Source organism: Copadichromis virginalis, linkage group LG16 (assembly GCF_057382275.1).
Source record: "Copadichromis virginalis isolate Kocher_CV1m ecotype Utaka linkage group LG16, C_Virginalis_male_GT1.1, whole genome shotgun sequence".
NCBI lineage: Eukaryota > Metazoa > Chordata > Actinopteri > Cichliformes > Cichlidae > Copadichromis > Copadichromis virginalis.
Window position 1 is genome coordinate 26,764,792 of NC_140633.1, and position 14,783 is coordinate 26,779,574.

Here is a 14,783-nt window from a genome sequence, read left to right on the forward strand (position 1 = left end):
CGTTTAGCCGTGCTTCCCTCCCAAACACACCCATCCGTGCGCACACACAAAAGAGACGGGATGCTACATCATGCGTAGGGTAATATATATATATATATATATATTTAAATGAGTGGCCTGAGTGGCACCGCATGGAGGGCGCATGCAGCACAAGGCCTGGGATCCCCTCGCTCCTTCTTATCAGCAGCTTAAAATAAATATTTGCTCCTTTTTTACAATTTGCGCACTGGGGCTGTTGGTACTATTCAAGGCTTAAAAATGGAAACTGTCGCCACCTTTAATTAAAAAGTGTAAAAGCCAATAAGAGATATTGGTGCCAAAACAGATGCCTCTGGTAAGGCTGTATAAGTCATGAATATAAGTAGTAATAAGTAGCTAATTCACCATTATTCCTGCAAGGACGGCGTGTACAGGCAAGCCAAGCTTTCACTTTCTGTATTACTTAAGACAGTTACGTTCATATTCTCTCTTTTTTGTTGTTGGTGTTTGTTTTTTGATTTGTTACAGCTTTATAATTATATTCAGATTTTACAAGATCACAATTATTACCTGAGGTGGTCTTATTGGAGTGTAATATATGCGTAATAACAGGTGTTCACGGTCGAGGATTGGGCCCACATCTTACACGCCGCCATAAATCCATATTTTTATGTGGCTCATAAATAAATAAAAGGCAAACTGTGGGGATCAGTGACACTCTTTGAGTCGACAAGTGCAGTGACAACGACTTGATTTTCCACACAGTAGCTCTTTTTTTTCCTTTCTTCACTCCCCCAGCCTGGAGGGACCCGTGGCACGGCCCTTATTATGATTTGTTAATATAACCCCTCTGCCTCCTTTAAGCCCATCCCTTTGCTGAATGTACCCACTGCTCATCATGCCACTTTCATACCCTACTGCACTTTCTGTGCTGGGAGAGCAGCAGTGAACCCACATGCACCTCCAAACAATTTTTTTCTTGTGATTTTAAGGGAGATTTTATTTAGAGGCGGTGCTTGTTGGCTCCAGAGTAGCGTCGTAGCGACGACACTTCTCCCTCAGTCCCTGTTAAAAGAGTTTGGCCAGGGCCAGTTGGTGCCGGGGGGTCGCCTATAGCTTAGTACTATCCTGGGGGGTGATTGCTGCGTCTTTTTTTTTTAAATCCCAGCAGATTTTTTTCTATTTTATTTTTTATTTTATTTTTTAAATTTTTTTCTACTTCTCTGAATATCGCCATTCTCTCACTCTAAGATCTGATACCCCTTCGAGATTTTTCCTTTCAGATCATGAACAAACTATATGTTGGGAATTTAAGTCCTTCGGTCACTGTCGAGGACTTGAAGCAGCTCTTTGGGGAGAGGAAGCTGCCAGTGGCCGACCAGGTCCTACTGAAATCCGGCTATGCTTTTGTGGACTTCCCCGATCAGAACTCGGCCATAAAGGCTATAGAGACTCTTTCTGGTAAGTGTGGATTTGATAAGTGATGCTGCTGGTGACAGGGAAATTTCACAGCGAGTTTAACTGCAAGACGAGGTTTAAAAAGCACAATAGGTCAGAGTGTCCGAAATGTGAAATAGGCTGTTAAGCAGCTCTTGTGTTATTTCTTTTACACATATATCTATATCTATATGTATATGTGTGTGTGTGAGAGTGTGTGTGTCTGTGTATGTTGTTCGGGACAGTGTTTGCGATCACATCCGTGTGTGCCATCAGAGTTTAGATGAACGCTCAGTCATGCACGCTCCAGCAAAAATTGGATAAATTATCGATCACAGGACACACTTGGGGCTTTAGTGCCCATTTGCCTAAAGAAAGCACGAGTCGTCGTAACGCAATTAACGCGCACAATACCCTATATTTTGGGGATTCCGATAGTGCGGGGCGCTACTTTGCAATCACCCACTGGAATGTATGGGATGGTCTGATGGTTCGGGTAGGCATAATTATTTTTCACTTATTTTTTATCTTGATTTTATTCAAGAGAGCACGGCGAAGCGAGCGCGGAAAACTTGTCAGATTCGTGTTCCTCTGATGTCTGGCTATGTTTTTACGAGGTGTCTTGGAGGTGGGTCACGGGGGTCCAGAGGAAAGAGCTAATAAACAGGTAGCTGAGGGGGGACGAGGTGAGACGCTAATTCCGTGCTGCGCCAGGCCACTCAATAGTAACGAAAAGCCGTGTTTGAAAGCCTCGCCGAAGAGCGCTTCAAATTCACCCTCCGAGCCGGGTCAGCACGGGGAATTAGGAAAAACACCTACCTAGAATAGAAAGAGTACAAGTCAATTCTCCTTTGCAAATCATCTCCTCTTTTGATGTTGCATTCTTTACTGGAAGCTGAAAAAATATCCCTCATTGCACTGTGAGGGTTGTGGGAGTGGAAAGCATGGCTGCCCATTTTCCCCATAGTATATAAGCTTATCATGCTTCATTTTGGCGCCGATACCCCCCCAATTGTCACCCACAGGACCTCACCCCGAGTTGGGATTAATGTAAACGTATACAGTTTGTTCGCCGCCGCGCACACAACGCGCCCGTGTACACTACTTTTTTCAGGGGTTGGCTATTTTGAATGGGGACGCACCTACTTGGTGAAGTGATTCAAAGTGTTGGTGTGTAGGCCTACCCAGCTTGCATTGTTACTTTTATGAACACAACAGCTAACGCTACACTATCAATTGTTTTTCGTCCCTACAGGTAAAGTTGAATTACACGGAAAGGTGATAGAGGTAGACTACTCTGTTCCCAAAAAACTAAGGTAGGCCTACAATCTGTGACACACACGTTCTCCACAAACACACACGCATTGTATCATACGCCTATACTGTGCCCCATGGCAGACTTGTGTGACCTGTAGGCTTCCGCTGTGAAATATAGCGAGCAGATTTTCCCTCTTTTCTCGGCTGCCGTGTGTGATTTCTGCCACGCTGTTGCTGCTTTGTTTCCTGGCGATTAAATTGCGATTGTGTGGTGATTAGACAAAGGGAGTTGAAGGGGTGGGTGGGTGTTGGGGGGAGAGAAAAGGGCGATAAAGAAACAGTTTAGTCCCAACATCCGCACAACACACGGTGGCTGCTGCCATATCGCGTGATCTTGCAGCAAGGCCTATCCCAGTTTAAAACATGGACTCACGCGCACACGCTTGACGTGTAATAATTAATATATCCTAATTAAATCTCACCTAAAGGCTGAAATTAAACTTGGTTCAAGTTTAGGCTGAAATTAACGTGGTCCAAATGCGTTTATGTATTAACCTCCTCTCCCTACGCAAGGTTATTTTTCCATATATGTAGGCGATAAAAGTTGGGTTTCTTTATTGACTGTTGCACTGCAATGCACGACGTGATGCATACCAATCAGCTGCCTCTTTCTCCCCTATATGCATGCGTGTGGATGTATGTGGGAGTCACGCTGTGTGTGTAAGAGAGAGAAGAAGTAGCAGCTAGGGTTGACTGTTTTAGTGCGTAAATCTATAGGTCAGCCCCTCAGCTTTACAACCACGACACCACTGCTGTGTACTTGTGTTTGTGTCAGCTTGCCCACAAACGTAAGAAATCCACGAGCTTTTTAATTTCTTTTAAATGCCTGGGTATATTAAAGAAAGAAACTAATTTTTTTTACCCCTACGCGTAACGCCTGAAAAAGTCACTCGTATGTGGCAGTTTGCGCAGCCTAAACACTCCCTCGACATCTATAGATCCACCCATTTTCACAACAATGCCATTGGCTATAGGGAAAAACTACATTGCGTGACAAAAAGGTAAATATTCAAGCCCCTTGTGGAGGAACACGTGACCCATACTTTATGTGCTTCCAGCATAGTCCTCCCCCTCTAGTGCAGGCTTTCTACTTTCCTGCCTAAGCAGCCCCTTCGTGTTTTTTCCTTTCTTTTTTTTTGCTTAACAACATTGTAGAAAAAAATCTGCATGCTTTACATATACAATGATCGAGCTGCTGTGTCGTTTTCCTTGCTTTATGGCTCGATCTAAAGACGTTTTGTAAGCTGCAAGGCGCAACATGGTGTAAAAGCCTGCGCCACTCCCCACAGTTAATGTGCACGTAGGCCATGGCAATGTTGGAGAGCCTCATAATGGCTGCCATGATGGCCCTGCACACTGCACGGCTATAGGCTGAATCAGATGGAGCAAATGTCCATACATGTGCCCGATGTGTCCAATCGGCAGTGTGTACAGCTGCTGGATGTGCTTGCATGTGCTGAAAAAGGCCTTAAAGCGGAATCCTCGCCATATGAGCGAGATCAATACTAGTGCTGTTTGAATACGTATAGGTGTTCATTTTGTAACGCAGAGCCTGCCTCAACGTGACACGTGGAGGTGCAACTTAATAGTTTGCTGTTGTTGTTGTTCGCTTGGTTTAAATACAGAATGCCTTAAAAAGTAGTGAATTTAAATTTGAAACCCTCTCCGCAGAAGTTCGCCACGATTTGTTTGGAGATTTTGCGACAGAAACGTTCGCCCAGATTTAAATTTTAAAAAGATTAAAATGCGTATTTTTTGTGTTCACTATAAGATTTAATTATCATAATTTACAGGCCTCCAGTTAATGCAAATGTCTCATCTTTTTCGTGTATAATTTCTTTTACATGTATTCAAGCTCTACGAGACATCATTGAAAATGCAATTTAGATGTAATAATATAGGACGATTCTACGCTGTTTGCTTTATTTATGGTATTTTCTAAATCTTGCATTTAAATAATTATGTTAACAACTGCAGGAATTCTCGTGGATTTAATTGCAGCTGAGCTCGATGCATATAGTTACACAGGGCTCATCAGTTTTTGTCTTGTTATTTAGGAAGCTGTGTGAGCTTTATGTCTCATCTTCAGGCCTGCTGACACTTCTTGGGTTTTGTGAGGCTGCTGTAGTTTCAGCTGCTGCTTGTTTATATATTTTTAGTTATGTTTTGTTGTGTAACAAGGTCCCTGTGCTGACAGCCATATATGGATTCACAGTTAAATTGTACCCATTTTAAAGGGTAAAATTCAGATTGATTATGGTGACTTTTTAGCTTTTTGTTTGCTAATGAGTGAAAGCCTGGGCCTTTTTAAACGTGTTTTTAAATCACCTGATCAAAAACAAAGGTGTGAGTTCATGTGGTTTTGATGTCCTGTTTGCCATTTAAATATTATTTCACCTCTGTGCAGTTTATGTGTTCACATTTCAAATAGCTTTGGAGCTATGAGCTAATTTATAAGAATAAAAGTAGCTTTTGATTTTATTTGGGGAAGTTTGGAAGCTTCTTGTCAGGGAAATGTTGAATAATTAGTTACAAATTTATAGTCATATTTTAAAGAGAGTTTTTACAATTATGAGGCTTGTATCTGCTGAAACTGTTTGTTTGTAGCACTTTATTAGTGTTTTAAAAATATGGATTACTTAATATAGATTTCAGTGTTAAGACAATTGTTACTCCAAATGTATATATTTATGTTAATGGACTCATACTTTAAATAATTTCTGTGTTTTACATATATATTTAATTGCCTTGACATGAGCTTGATATATAATTGTAGGTTTTAAAAATAATTGTTTATTGCAGCAATAATCAGTGGAACTCATGAAACAGAAATTCAGTATGCTTAAGAATAATTATTATTAGCCATATTTCTTTTATTATAGTTGCCTAATTTATATGTTCCTAATTAGAGTGCAATTGCAAAGGAAATTATTTTGATATTATAGTTAAGCAAAATATCTTTGTTGCATTTTTGCTCATGTGTTTTGTTTTGTTTTTTAATGGTGGCCTGTTTTTACACAAGAAATCATTTAAAAAAAAGGTTTGTCCTCCATATTAAGTTTCTTGCAGTCGTTGCTCGTGCTGCACACGAGGCACACGAGAGTGGGACTTGGTGCTAATTGATATTGGAGCTTCATAAACCGTTTGCAGTGTTGCTTGTCTATCAAACCTGAGCTGGAGTTGCACGCAAAATGACCAATGTGAGCGCTTGCTATGAGCCTGATCAATAGTCAGTCAGTGATAGTAAGCACATGAAGGTGGTGCTTGCGGAGTAAACACAATTAAAGCTGTCCTCCTGTAATATCATGCAGGTTTGTTTACTTGCTTGTTCAGTGACAAAAACAGACTTTTCCTCCTTCCAATTATCTCCCGGCACCTTCGACATGCCTAAATGAAAATGTGATACATTTGTGACCGAGTGCTAACTCTTGTGCTACACTCCACTGTCTTTCTAATGAGCTGTTTTGTGCTCTTCATCTACGTATTAAGCTAGCTAACAGTTGTTTAATAAAGCCAGGCCGATTACAAGACGTGCATTCTTTTTTTTTTTAAATAATGGGATACTACGGCGTGGTGTAAACATCTGCATTGCACCACAGTGGTGCCCGTGCAGATGTGTGTGTTGGGTTGTCTGTGCACACTGAGTCAAAACACCGAAATACGATAGCCATCAGTTGATCCACTCAGAATCCATTAATACTCCCCAGTTGATCCTGGGCGAAGGGGAAGCTCTCCAATTCAGGCTCTGGTTTTGTCTGGAGTGATATCAGGAGGTACTGTATTGCTCTCCTCCAAAGCCACATCCGCTGTACCCTCCTCCTCCTCCTGTCTCCTCTCACCTGTCCATAAGGAGTGATCCCTCAGAGTGATCTGTTTTATTTAGGAGGAGATGCCACACATGTTTAATCTTCCATACAAATGTATCCCCTATTGAGATCTTGTGTTATAAAAGTTATGGCTTATGAAATTGCTCTTCATTAGCAATTACAGGAGAAAAAATGACAATTTTCTTCTTAGAAATTAGCCTTGGGCTTTTATTTTTTCTGTGTTCAGGCTACTGCATTTCAAATTTCAGCGCCTCTACAACTCTGCTAAATTTGTATAGCAATTATTAACTTTTTCATGAAAGTGAAAGAGTATATTTTCTCTCCTGAAGTGATAACAGGCTTGCTAGTGCAACAGAGTACATAGCTTAAGGGAGCAGCGAGATTAGATGTGAGAGAATTGTGAGTTCATTGTGTGTCTATTGTAGCTGTGGGATCACTGTTTAAGCTCCCCGAGAGTTTGAAACACCTTTTTAAAAAAGATCTACTTTTTTTTTATTTTTATTATAACAGAAGCTTGCGTGTGTATCACAGCAGTGTCTGTAGAAACTCACTTCTCAATGAGCTGCCACTCACATTTCACTGCAACCTGTTGCATGACTAATAGTTCCTGTAGCATTACACCCATTACAACCAGGATTTAAATAATCGGCTAGATGACTCTCCAGAGCCATAGTGAGGAGGTGTGGAAGGTGTGGCTGGAATGAGGAGGATTGCTCTGACTTGATGACTTAGTCTCTGACTAAGCCGTCCAAATATGCTAGAAATAAGGGAAGTAAAACAGGACTGGTCACTATTTGGAGATGGTTTCACCTGAAGGAGAGTGTGACAGCGGGAGAAAGAACTAGAGAGGTGCTATGTATCATCATCATCATCCAAATGGGAGATGAAGGGGACAGCTCTGTGTTTTTGTTTGTGACCTCACAATCGTGCATTGCTGCTGCAATTTTTATCACGATGGAATAAAAAGTGTAATGAAAAAGAAGTCTGTTGTGAAAGGGAAATGAAACCCTCATGATTAAAGACGAGAGGCTTAAAGTTGCCTTGAACTGAGACACCTGAAGACATTTTATTTCAATCTGTAAGTTTGTCCCTGAAGATATGCTGTCATTGGCTTTCTGTAGAAGATGATAGAAAAAGTTGAAGTTCTGAACTTATCAAGACTAAAAAGTTGCATTTCTAATCAACTAGGTGCTCGGTGGCACACCTGTCCATCAGGTATGCCAGATACGTCACCTAGTTTACCGGTTGCTTGGAGATAAGTGTGAGCGCTGCCATGTCAGGCTGTTTGGAGTGGTTGTTTGGGGACGCCGTTATGCTAAACAGGGTTTGATGAAATACTGGAATCTAAAACGTGCTGAACATGAATGCTTAATGACTTTATAAGTCATGATTATGAGTGCCACAGTTTGTACCCAAGTTCTTTTTTTAAGGAAGTCATTTGAAAGTTGTAACAGCTGCTAGGTCTCTCTTTCCTTTTCTACATCATCCCTCTGTTGCTCAGGCTGGTTTCCCTCGTGTGTGTGTGTGTGTGTGTGTGTGTGTGCACGCGCCATGTGAATATAATGGTTGAACATGACACAGGATGACACAGGAGAGACAGAGAAGCTGTGGGGAATCCCAGCTAAAAGCAACATGCCGGATGTAAAGTTTAGTGTTTCTGCCATTCAGTGTGCCAGCACACAAGGGCGTGGTGTCCGTGGAGGGGAGGGCAGCTGAGGCGTACAGCAGGTGGCATTTCTCACACAGGCAGATCCCGTCCTTGTCCCATATCATCACCATATAAAACTGCTACCCTGATACTACTTTAGAGCTCTGATGGGTTTTGAACAGGTGAAAACTTCCAAGGAGCCAATCAGAGTCTGACATGGAGCGAGCCCAGAGCCAAAAATGCTTACATGCAGAGGAGGCACTGTGTCACTGGCTTAAAACTGTGAGCTGGAAATACGGTCTGCCTAAAGATTCACCCTGGTCAAATGGGCTTCATAATCCTGTCAGGCTTTCACCCTTTTCTCATTCTCTTACCTTGGTTTTAAAGTAGAGATGTAGCAGTGGAATTAATTTCTCTTATACATGATTGCCCGTTGGTTGACTGGTAGTTGACCTGTCAGTATCAGAGATGATTATTGTACCTACCTGGTCTAATCCAGAGCCCTGGTACCAGGATGCCTGTAATTAACATTACTTACAGCAATTTTAAAATAAATGAATAAAATGTTGAATGCTCCAAAGAGAGGAAAAACAACCAAATGGGTAGAAAAAAGAAAGAGGAGAGAGCAGACAGGCAAAAAATTACCAGGTAGACTCAAATTGATGGCAAAAACATGAACATTTTCCACAAACATCCATAAAACAAGATTCTGGGTGACTTGTTGACTTGTTTCTTTTCTCTTTTTCTCCTGTGTTATTCAGGGCTCCAGACTGTCAATGTTTGGTCAGGTTTTATGATCATTATATTAGGCGTTTTTGTGTTTGTTTTTTTCATTTTCTTTAATGCAGGCTGTACATATGTTTTGGAAAATAAAAATACACAATTATAGTTGAATGTTGAATGGAAATGGTATTTAAAGACATAGCCACAGCCTAGCAGGCAACTATGGGGAAAATTTCTTTATCAGCTTGTTTTGTAAGGCTACTGTTAACATTGGGTAACATGGCAAGAGATTGCACGTGCCGTTGTTCCGATATAAATGCCCTGTAGCTGCAAAACAATGTGGAGACACTGAAGGCAAGGAAGACAGCTTAAATAGAAAGAACCTTAAAAGACACGCGGATTTCACTGGCCGAGGTACAATAACGAGATGCATTGAGTAAATTGTGCAGAATGTGGCGGTGCGAGTATGATTAATGCATTGTTCGAAACGATCTATCTAACTGCACAATGGCACCATATGACACAAGCTATGCAGGGATTCGTGGAGTCCTTGAAAAGCAGCGCCTCTTCTCACAAGCATTTACCAACAGGGTCGCCTGGCAAATAAGACCAAAAAACTCAATAAAAACAAACAAAACAACATAACTTGCATGATCGTATCATGTGAAGATGACTTTTAATATCTTTAAATTAAAACTGTTGTTTTAAAAAAGAAAAAAAGAAAAGGTTTTGCCCATTTGGTATGTTTTCATGCCTGAGTTTGGAGTTTTTCAGTAAACGGCTGCCTGCCGCCCTTATTTGATCTTAAATATACATTATTATTCACGTTAGAGCACAAAACAGATGCAATAGCACCAAAATCTGGTGGTGGTGCTACCATTTGTGAGACTTTGGTGGCATTTGGTGAGGCGAGAGGGAAAGTTCTCCTGAAGCCTTGCTTTTAGGAGCTAAATAGCAGCTATATGTGTTTATTCAGAAGGCATTTATTACCCTGAAAAACAATATTATTGCCAATATTAGGCAGTTTTTCTTGCAGAAATCCAACTCCTTTGAGTCTGAACACAAAGTGCGCTTTAGGCTGGTCGCCCCACTCAAAAGTTTCTAAACCCAGTTTCATTTCCAGGAACTTCCAGATTTCCAGACAGCTTTTTAAAAAAAAATTTATTCCCCATGTAGCGGCAGTAACATCGTTTGATATTTATCCGCGAAGAGAAATGCCACAAGATACAGTCCTCTGACATTTACAGCATCTTGATGTGGGAGCAAAACTGTGTCATTGTGCTGTTGAATGCGCGTGTGTGTCCATGTGTGTTTACAGGTCGCGCTTTATTCAGGTCCAACTGTTCCGCGTTGCCACGGAAACCAGTTTTGAGTGTTTTGCTTTAGTTAAAGAAGCAGAGCTCGAACTTTCAGAAATTAGACCCAAAGCGCTCCGGTGAATAGAAGGACCTCGCAAGCTGCAAAACAAAACGTTTCCTGCTTTTTATTTATTTATTTTATAGAACCCCCTGAGATTCACCCTGCAGCCGATCACTTTAATAACTCTTGATATCAAAATTGCAAGATTACAGATTTTGTTTGTCACAAACTGCTGTCAGTTTGGGCATCTTGTAATTTCCATCCATTCCCAGGAGAGTGGAGAGTGCAGTCCAGGCGTGTATCCGTGGCTTGGGATATGGGCGGCGCAGTGGTCAGAGTGCTGATTTTATATGACAGTGAATTCACAGCCGAGTAAGGTGCCTCAATAAAAATGCCTGTGCAAAGCTGGCACTTCAAACCTTCAAGTGCTCATTTTCTTTCCACAAGTGCAGCAGGGAAAACTGCTGAATGGGCTGTCCATCTATGTCACAGCCGCAGCCCTTTTGTGACCTTTCTTATTTATGAACCCTCTCGCGGCCGTCATTTCCACCCTTTTCCATATGTATGCAGCAGAATCACTACCACTGCCACCGCCATCAGAACAAGTCATCTACAGTAGGGTCATCGCACAGCTGAGCCTCCGACACAACCTAGAGCACAGTCCGGCTATTGTGCTTTCCCTGTTTCGCACTGTTTCTGATGGAAGAGGAAGCCACAGAGAGGACTTCCGAGTCAAAGATGAGCATGTCCCACATGCATACTTATAGGGAGAAATGAGCACTGCTGATAGAGGGCAGCATTTCTTTCCCCGTCACTGAGGCTCATGGGGAGGCTGTGTGAGGCCGTTAGTGTCCTTTCTCAGCAGGGTATGTGTGGTCTGCTCGCAATCATTAGGATTTCCAGCTGTTGCAAATCACATTAAACGTTAAAGCACATTGAAATCATGTATATTCTCACATTAACCATGTATGCCCACTTCTTGAAAAAGAAATCAAATTATATGTATCTGAAATCTTAAGATACTCGATCTTCTTCCCCATGCTGAATGCGAGACACCTCCTTCACTTGTATCCAGCTGTAACATTAAAATAAAACTTAGCAAAAACATCCCAACCCACACAGAGCTGGACGAATCCCTAAAATCACATTTTAGTTTTAAAGCCGAGTGAGTGAATATCAGACTGCTTTAAATGTTTAGTATGCTGTTTTCAGGTACTCTACACAAACAGCTACTTTTACTTTGCATGTTAAAAAGGAAGCAGTCACATTAAACTGTCTTCTTTTGAAGCTGTTCCTCAAACTAACTAAAAATAAAAAAATAAAAAATTATATATATATATATATGACTTAGTGTTTTTGTAGTTATGTATTTAGCAGCATATATGACTTAGTGTCAGCATGAAAACTAATAAGCCTTAGACAAAATGTCAATCTGTTCTTTTACTGATTTATTCATTTTTATTGAAAGGAAACATGGTTATTCTGTCTTTGTGATTCAGTTTTTGCCACTTTTAAAAATTGTGGTTCTTAGCTACAGTGTCCTTGGGCCATGTCAGTGTTAGCAGTGCTGCTTTGCATTTGTGAATTGTGATATACAGTGAAGCCTGTTGTGTTACACTGGTATGCCTGAGTCTGACTTTGACTTGGTGAGCCCAGTGATGAGTTGGGTGATAAGCAACAGGCAGGAGCTGGAGAGTAGGACAAATCCGTCTGCGGCCCTGCCAAGTGGCCAAGTTCACGCCAATACCCAGTCAGTTGCTTTTGGATGAGAAAAACATGCATGAGAAAACTGGATATGGCGATAAGCAAATGGAATGACAGGAGTCTCGCATTTGCATGGAAACACAAGGGACCTTAAGGGAGTCCTTTTGATCGTATCAGACCAAACGGCAGTTTGCAGGCAGAGCTGGAGAGTATTTTCATATAGACGCAGCAGAGCTGCTCAAAAAGAGCCGTGAGCAGAATGTGAAAGAAACAGTATCAGCTTGTAAATAGTTGTCGTCTTGCTGACCCTTAGCTAATATATTTCAGGAGGAGTTAAGCAATTTATTGTGAAGTGTTCAGTCTGTGTGCATCTAACTAAAAAGTCTATTCTAAGGGATTCCTGTGGGTGCAGGAGCTGCTGCGTAGCATAGCGTACACGAGGAATACAACTGTATGTCCTTCCTGTGAGTTTTAAATTGTTACATTCACATATTTGTAATTACGTCGTGGTGAAACAGCATGCAGGAAACTGCCAAACAGCAATGTGATTTAGCAGCTGACTGATTCATTTGTGTGTGCGTTTATCGTGGTCTCCTTGCATGTATGCTGCCGTTGTTGCCCATCCAGCAACGCAGAGCCTCTGTCTCACACATGCAAACAACATTATGACACTGATTGGTGAATGAGCTCTCCCTGTCAGGTTAAACGAAGCACACGCTCACACAAATCCAATTAAACTTGAAGCAAGCGTGCATTGAGGAGCACAATCTAAGAACCTGAAGGCAAGCACGAGGGCATCTTCAGCCCACCAGGTTAATAAATATTTGATACTGAGGCAGCCATGCGTGTCTTCTTGTTCAGAGTGTTGGGAAAGTTAAAGAGGGTCTTTGCCTTTAAGCACGGTGCGACCAGAGCCGCTTCTGTTAACACGCTTCTGCTCAGGTGATTTTTATTTTTAATAATTATAAATTCCAAAAGATCCAGCTGCAGCTCACCTCCTCTCTCCAGGGACTGTCACACACTTCTCGCACTGCAGTATTTGGTGCCTGTCTTCCCTGCATCCTCCTCCTTCCTCTCCTCCTTCTCACATGTGCATGCTTTGCCACCTAGATTGCGTGAACTGTCTCCCACTGCATCCCGCTGGCTGTGACGCCACTGCTCCCCTGGCACGGAGTGGTAATGCAGAATGAAGCCTGCTATGTCTTAGCATGAGTTGGTGTAAATAGCTTAGAACTGTATGTTATGTATAGTAAGCTGAATGTGAGCCGCCATATCAGATAGCGCAACGGAGACAAGCGACTTATTCTTAGTAGAGTTGTGGTTGCCGCCATTCAGATCCTTCAACAACAGTAGACGTATGTGTGGCCGTGTCATTGCGTGTGTGTATTATGCCTCTGTGCTACTGCCAACCTCCCTTCTCCCCCCACCACCGCCCCTCCGGTGGGAAGCAAGAGTTCATTTCAGTGATGGCAACTGAGATGGTTTTGTTTCAAGTGGTGTGAGGAGTGACTCCAGGCTGGGAGGTTTCCGGTCGCTTAACGTTGCGGGATGATAAATTACAGGGAAATAGAGTGACAAGCTTCAGAGGGTAGATTGTTGATGAAGAGACAGTGGTGGTGCAGATGTGGAGCCACTGAAGATGACACAAGTGTAATTAGAAGGGACTTGTGTTTGTTCTTCCTTTTGTCAAGCGCAATTGTCGTACCCTTTGATAGAAGCACCGAGACACGCACCCCGGGCATTGGTGAAGCATTTACGGTATCACAGTTACAGTTTCCTCCTTTATTATGGTACATTATTAAAGATGGCGTATGCCTATGTAGGATTCATAAGCCAGGTTCTCTCTCTCTCACACAGTCACACACACAGACACACACACACAGATGGACCCTGATTTGATCAAATCACAGAAATGCCACTGAGGGGAAAAAAATGCAGTTTTATTTGCTTTTGCCGTCTTTTCGCTCGTTGTTGTAAAATACAATCCACCGCTGCAGATGTGAGGTCTGGTCACGACGAATGATCCCATTACCATTATGTGGCTGTCACAAGCTCGAATCCGCCAGGGCCTTCACACCGAGATGGTGCTTTTCAGGGCAGTTGTTGTGGTTGTCTTGAAGAACTGGCAGCCCGTTTTTCAGAACAGCCTTCACTCCTAATAACCCCTTCAACTTAGACAGGGTGTTTGTTAAAGAGGGGAACCAGGCTCGTTTGTTTTCTGCCAGGAATGATGAAAGCAGCCGGCCTGTAAATACTTGCAGATTTGTTTTGGTGTTTCTGTGGAGGAGTGGCGTAAACTCGAGTGCGACTAGAAACAGTTGTTAAATGAGTGGACTTTGACATCCTGCTTGCCTGTCATTGTTATTAATACTTTGGTTGCAACTCAGGTGGATCTAAGAAATGCAGATCTTTAAAGGGGGTTATTTTCAGCCTGTGATTGTCTTTAAGTAAAACTGCACATTAGATTTGGCAGAAGTCTGACCCTTGTATACAATATATCCTGTTTTTGTGTTGCTGCGTTTGCAAGTTGTAGCAGTTTGTTACATAATCAAACCTGGAAAGCAAACAGTAAAGAAACATAAACTGCTACTCGGGCCGCAACTTCATGCGCGTTGAAGAGTTGCTGCAGCTTGGCAGACGTTTAGACTCCACTGAGCTCCTTCTAGTCCCATATATAAGAGACTAGAACAACAAATCTTTCCCTCAGGCTTTTTCACAATCGCCAATAACTCTCTCTCGCCTTCTCTGTCTCACTTTAAATGCTATCCACGTAAATAGGCATTTCCACC

The 14,783-nt window shown here is 42.1% G+C and overlaps 1 protein-coding gene across 4 annotated transcripts in view; it reads left to right on the forward strand.

Moving 5' to 3' along the window:
* Nucleotides 1–1,219: 1,219 nt before the first annotated feature.
* The window catches only part of igf2bp2a (insulin-like growth factor 2 mRNA binding protein 2a), a 59,304-nt gene continuing 45,740 nt past the window's right edge, over nt 1,220–14,783 (forward strand). Inside the window, exons 1-2 of one of the 4 annotated variants that reach the window (XM_085434163.1) lie at nt 1,220–1,440; nt 2,672–2,732. In XM_085434163.1, the coding sequence (XP_085290289.1) occupies nt 1,266–1,440; nt 2,672–2,732 (236 nt within the window). In that variant the 5' untranslated portion in view covers nt 1,220–1,265. Of the gene's footprint in view, nt 1,441–1,875; nt 1,913–2,671; nt 2,733–14,783 lie in introns of those variants that run through there. The other 3 variants (XM_085434165.1, XM_085434164.1, XM_085434166.1) reach the window with 3 other exon arrangements.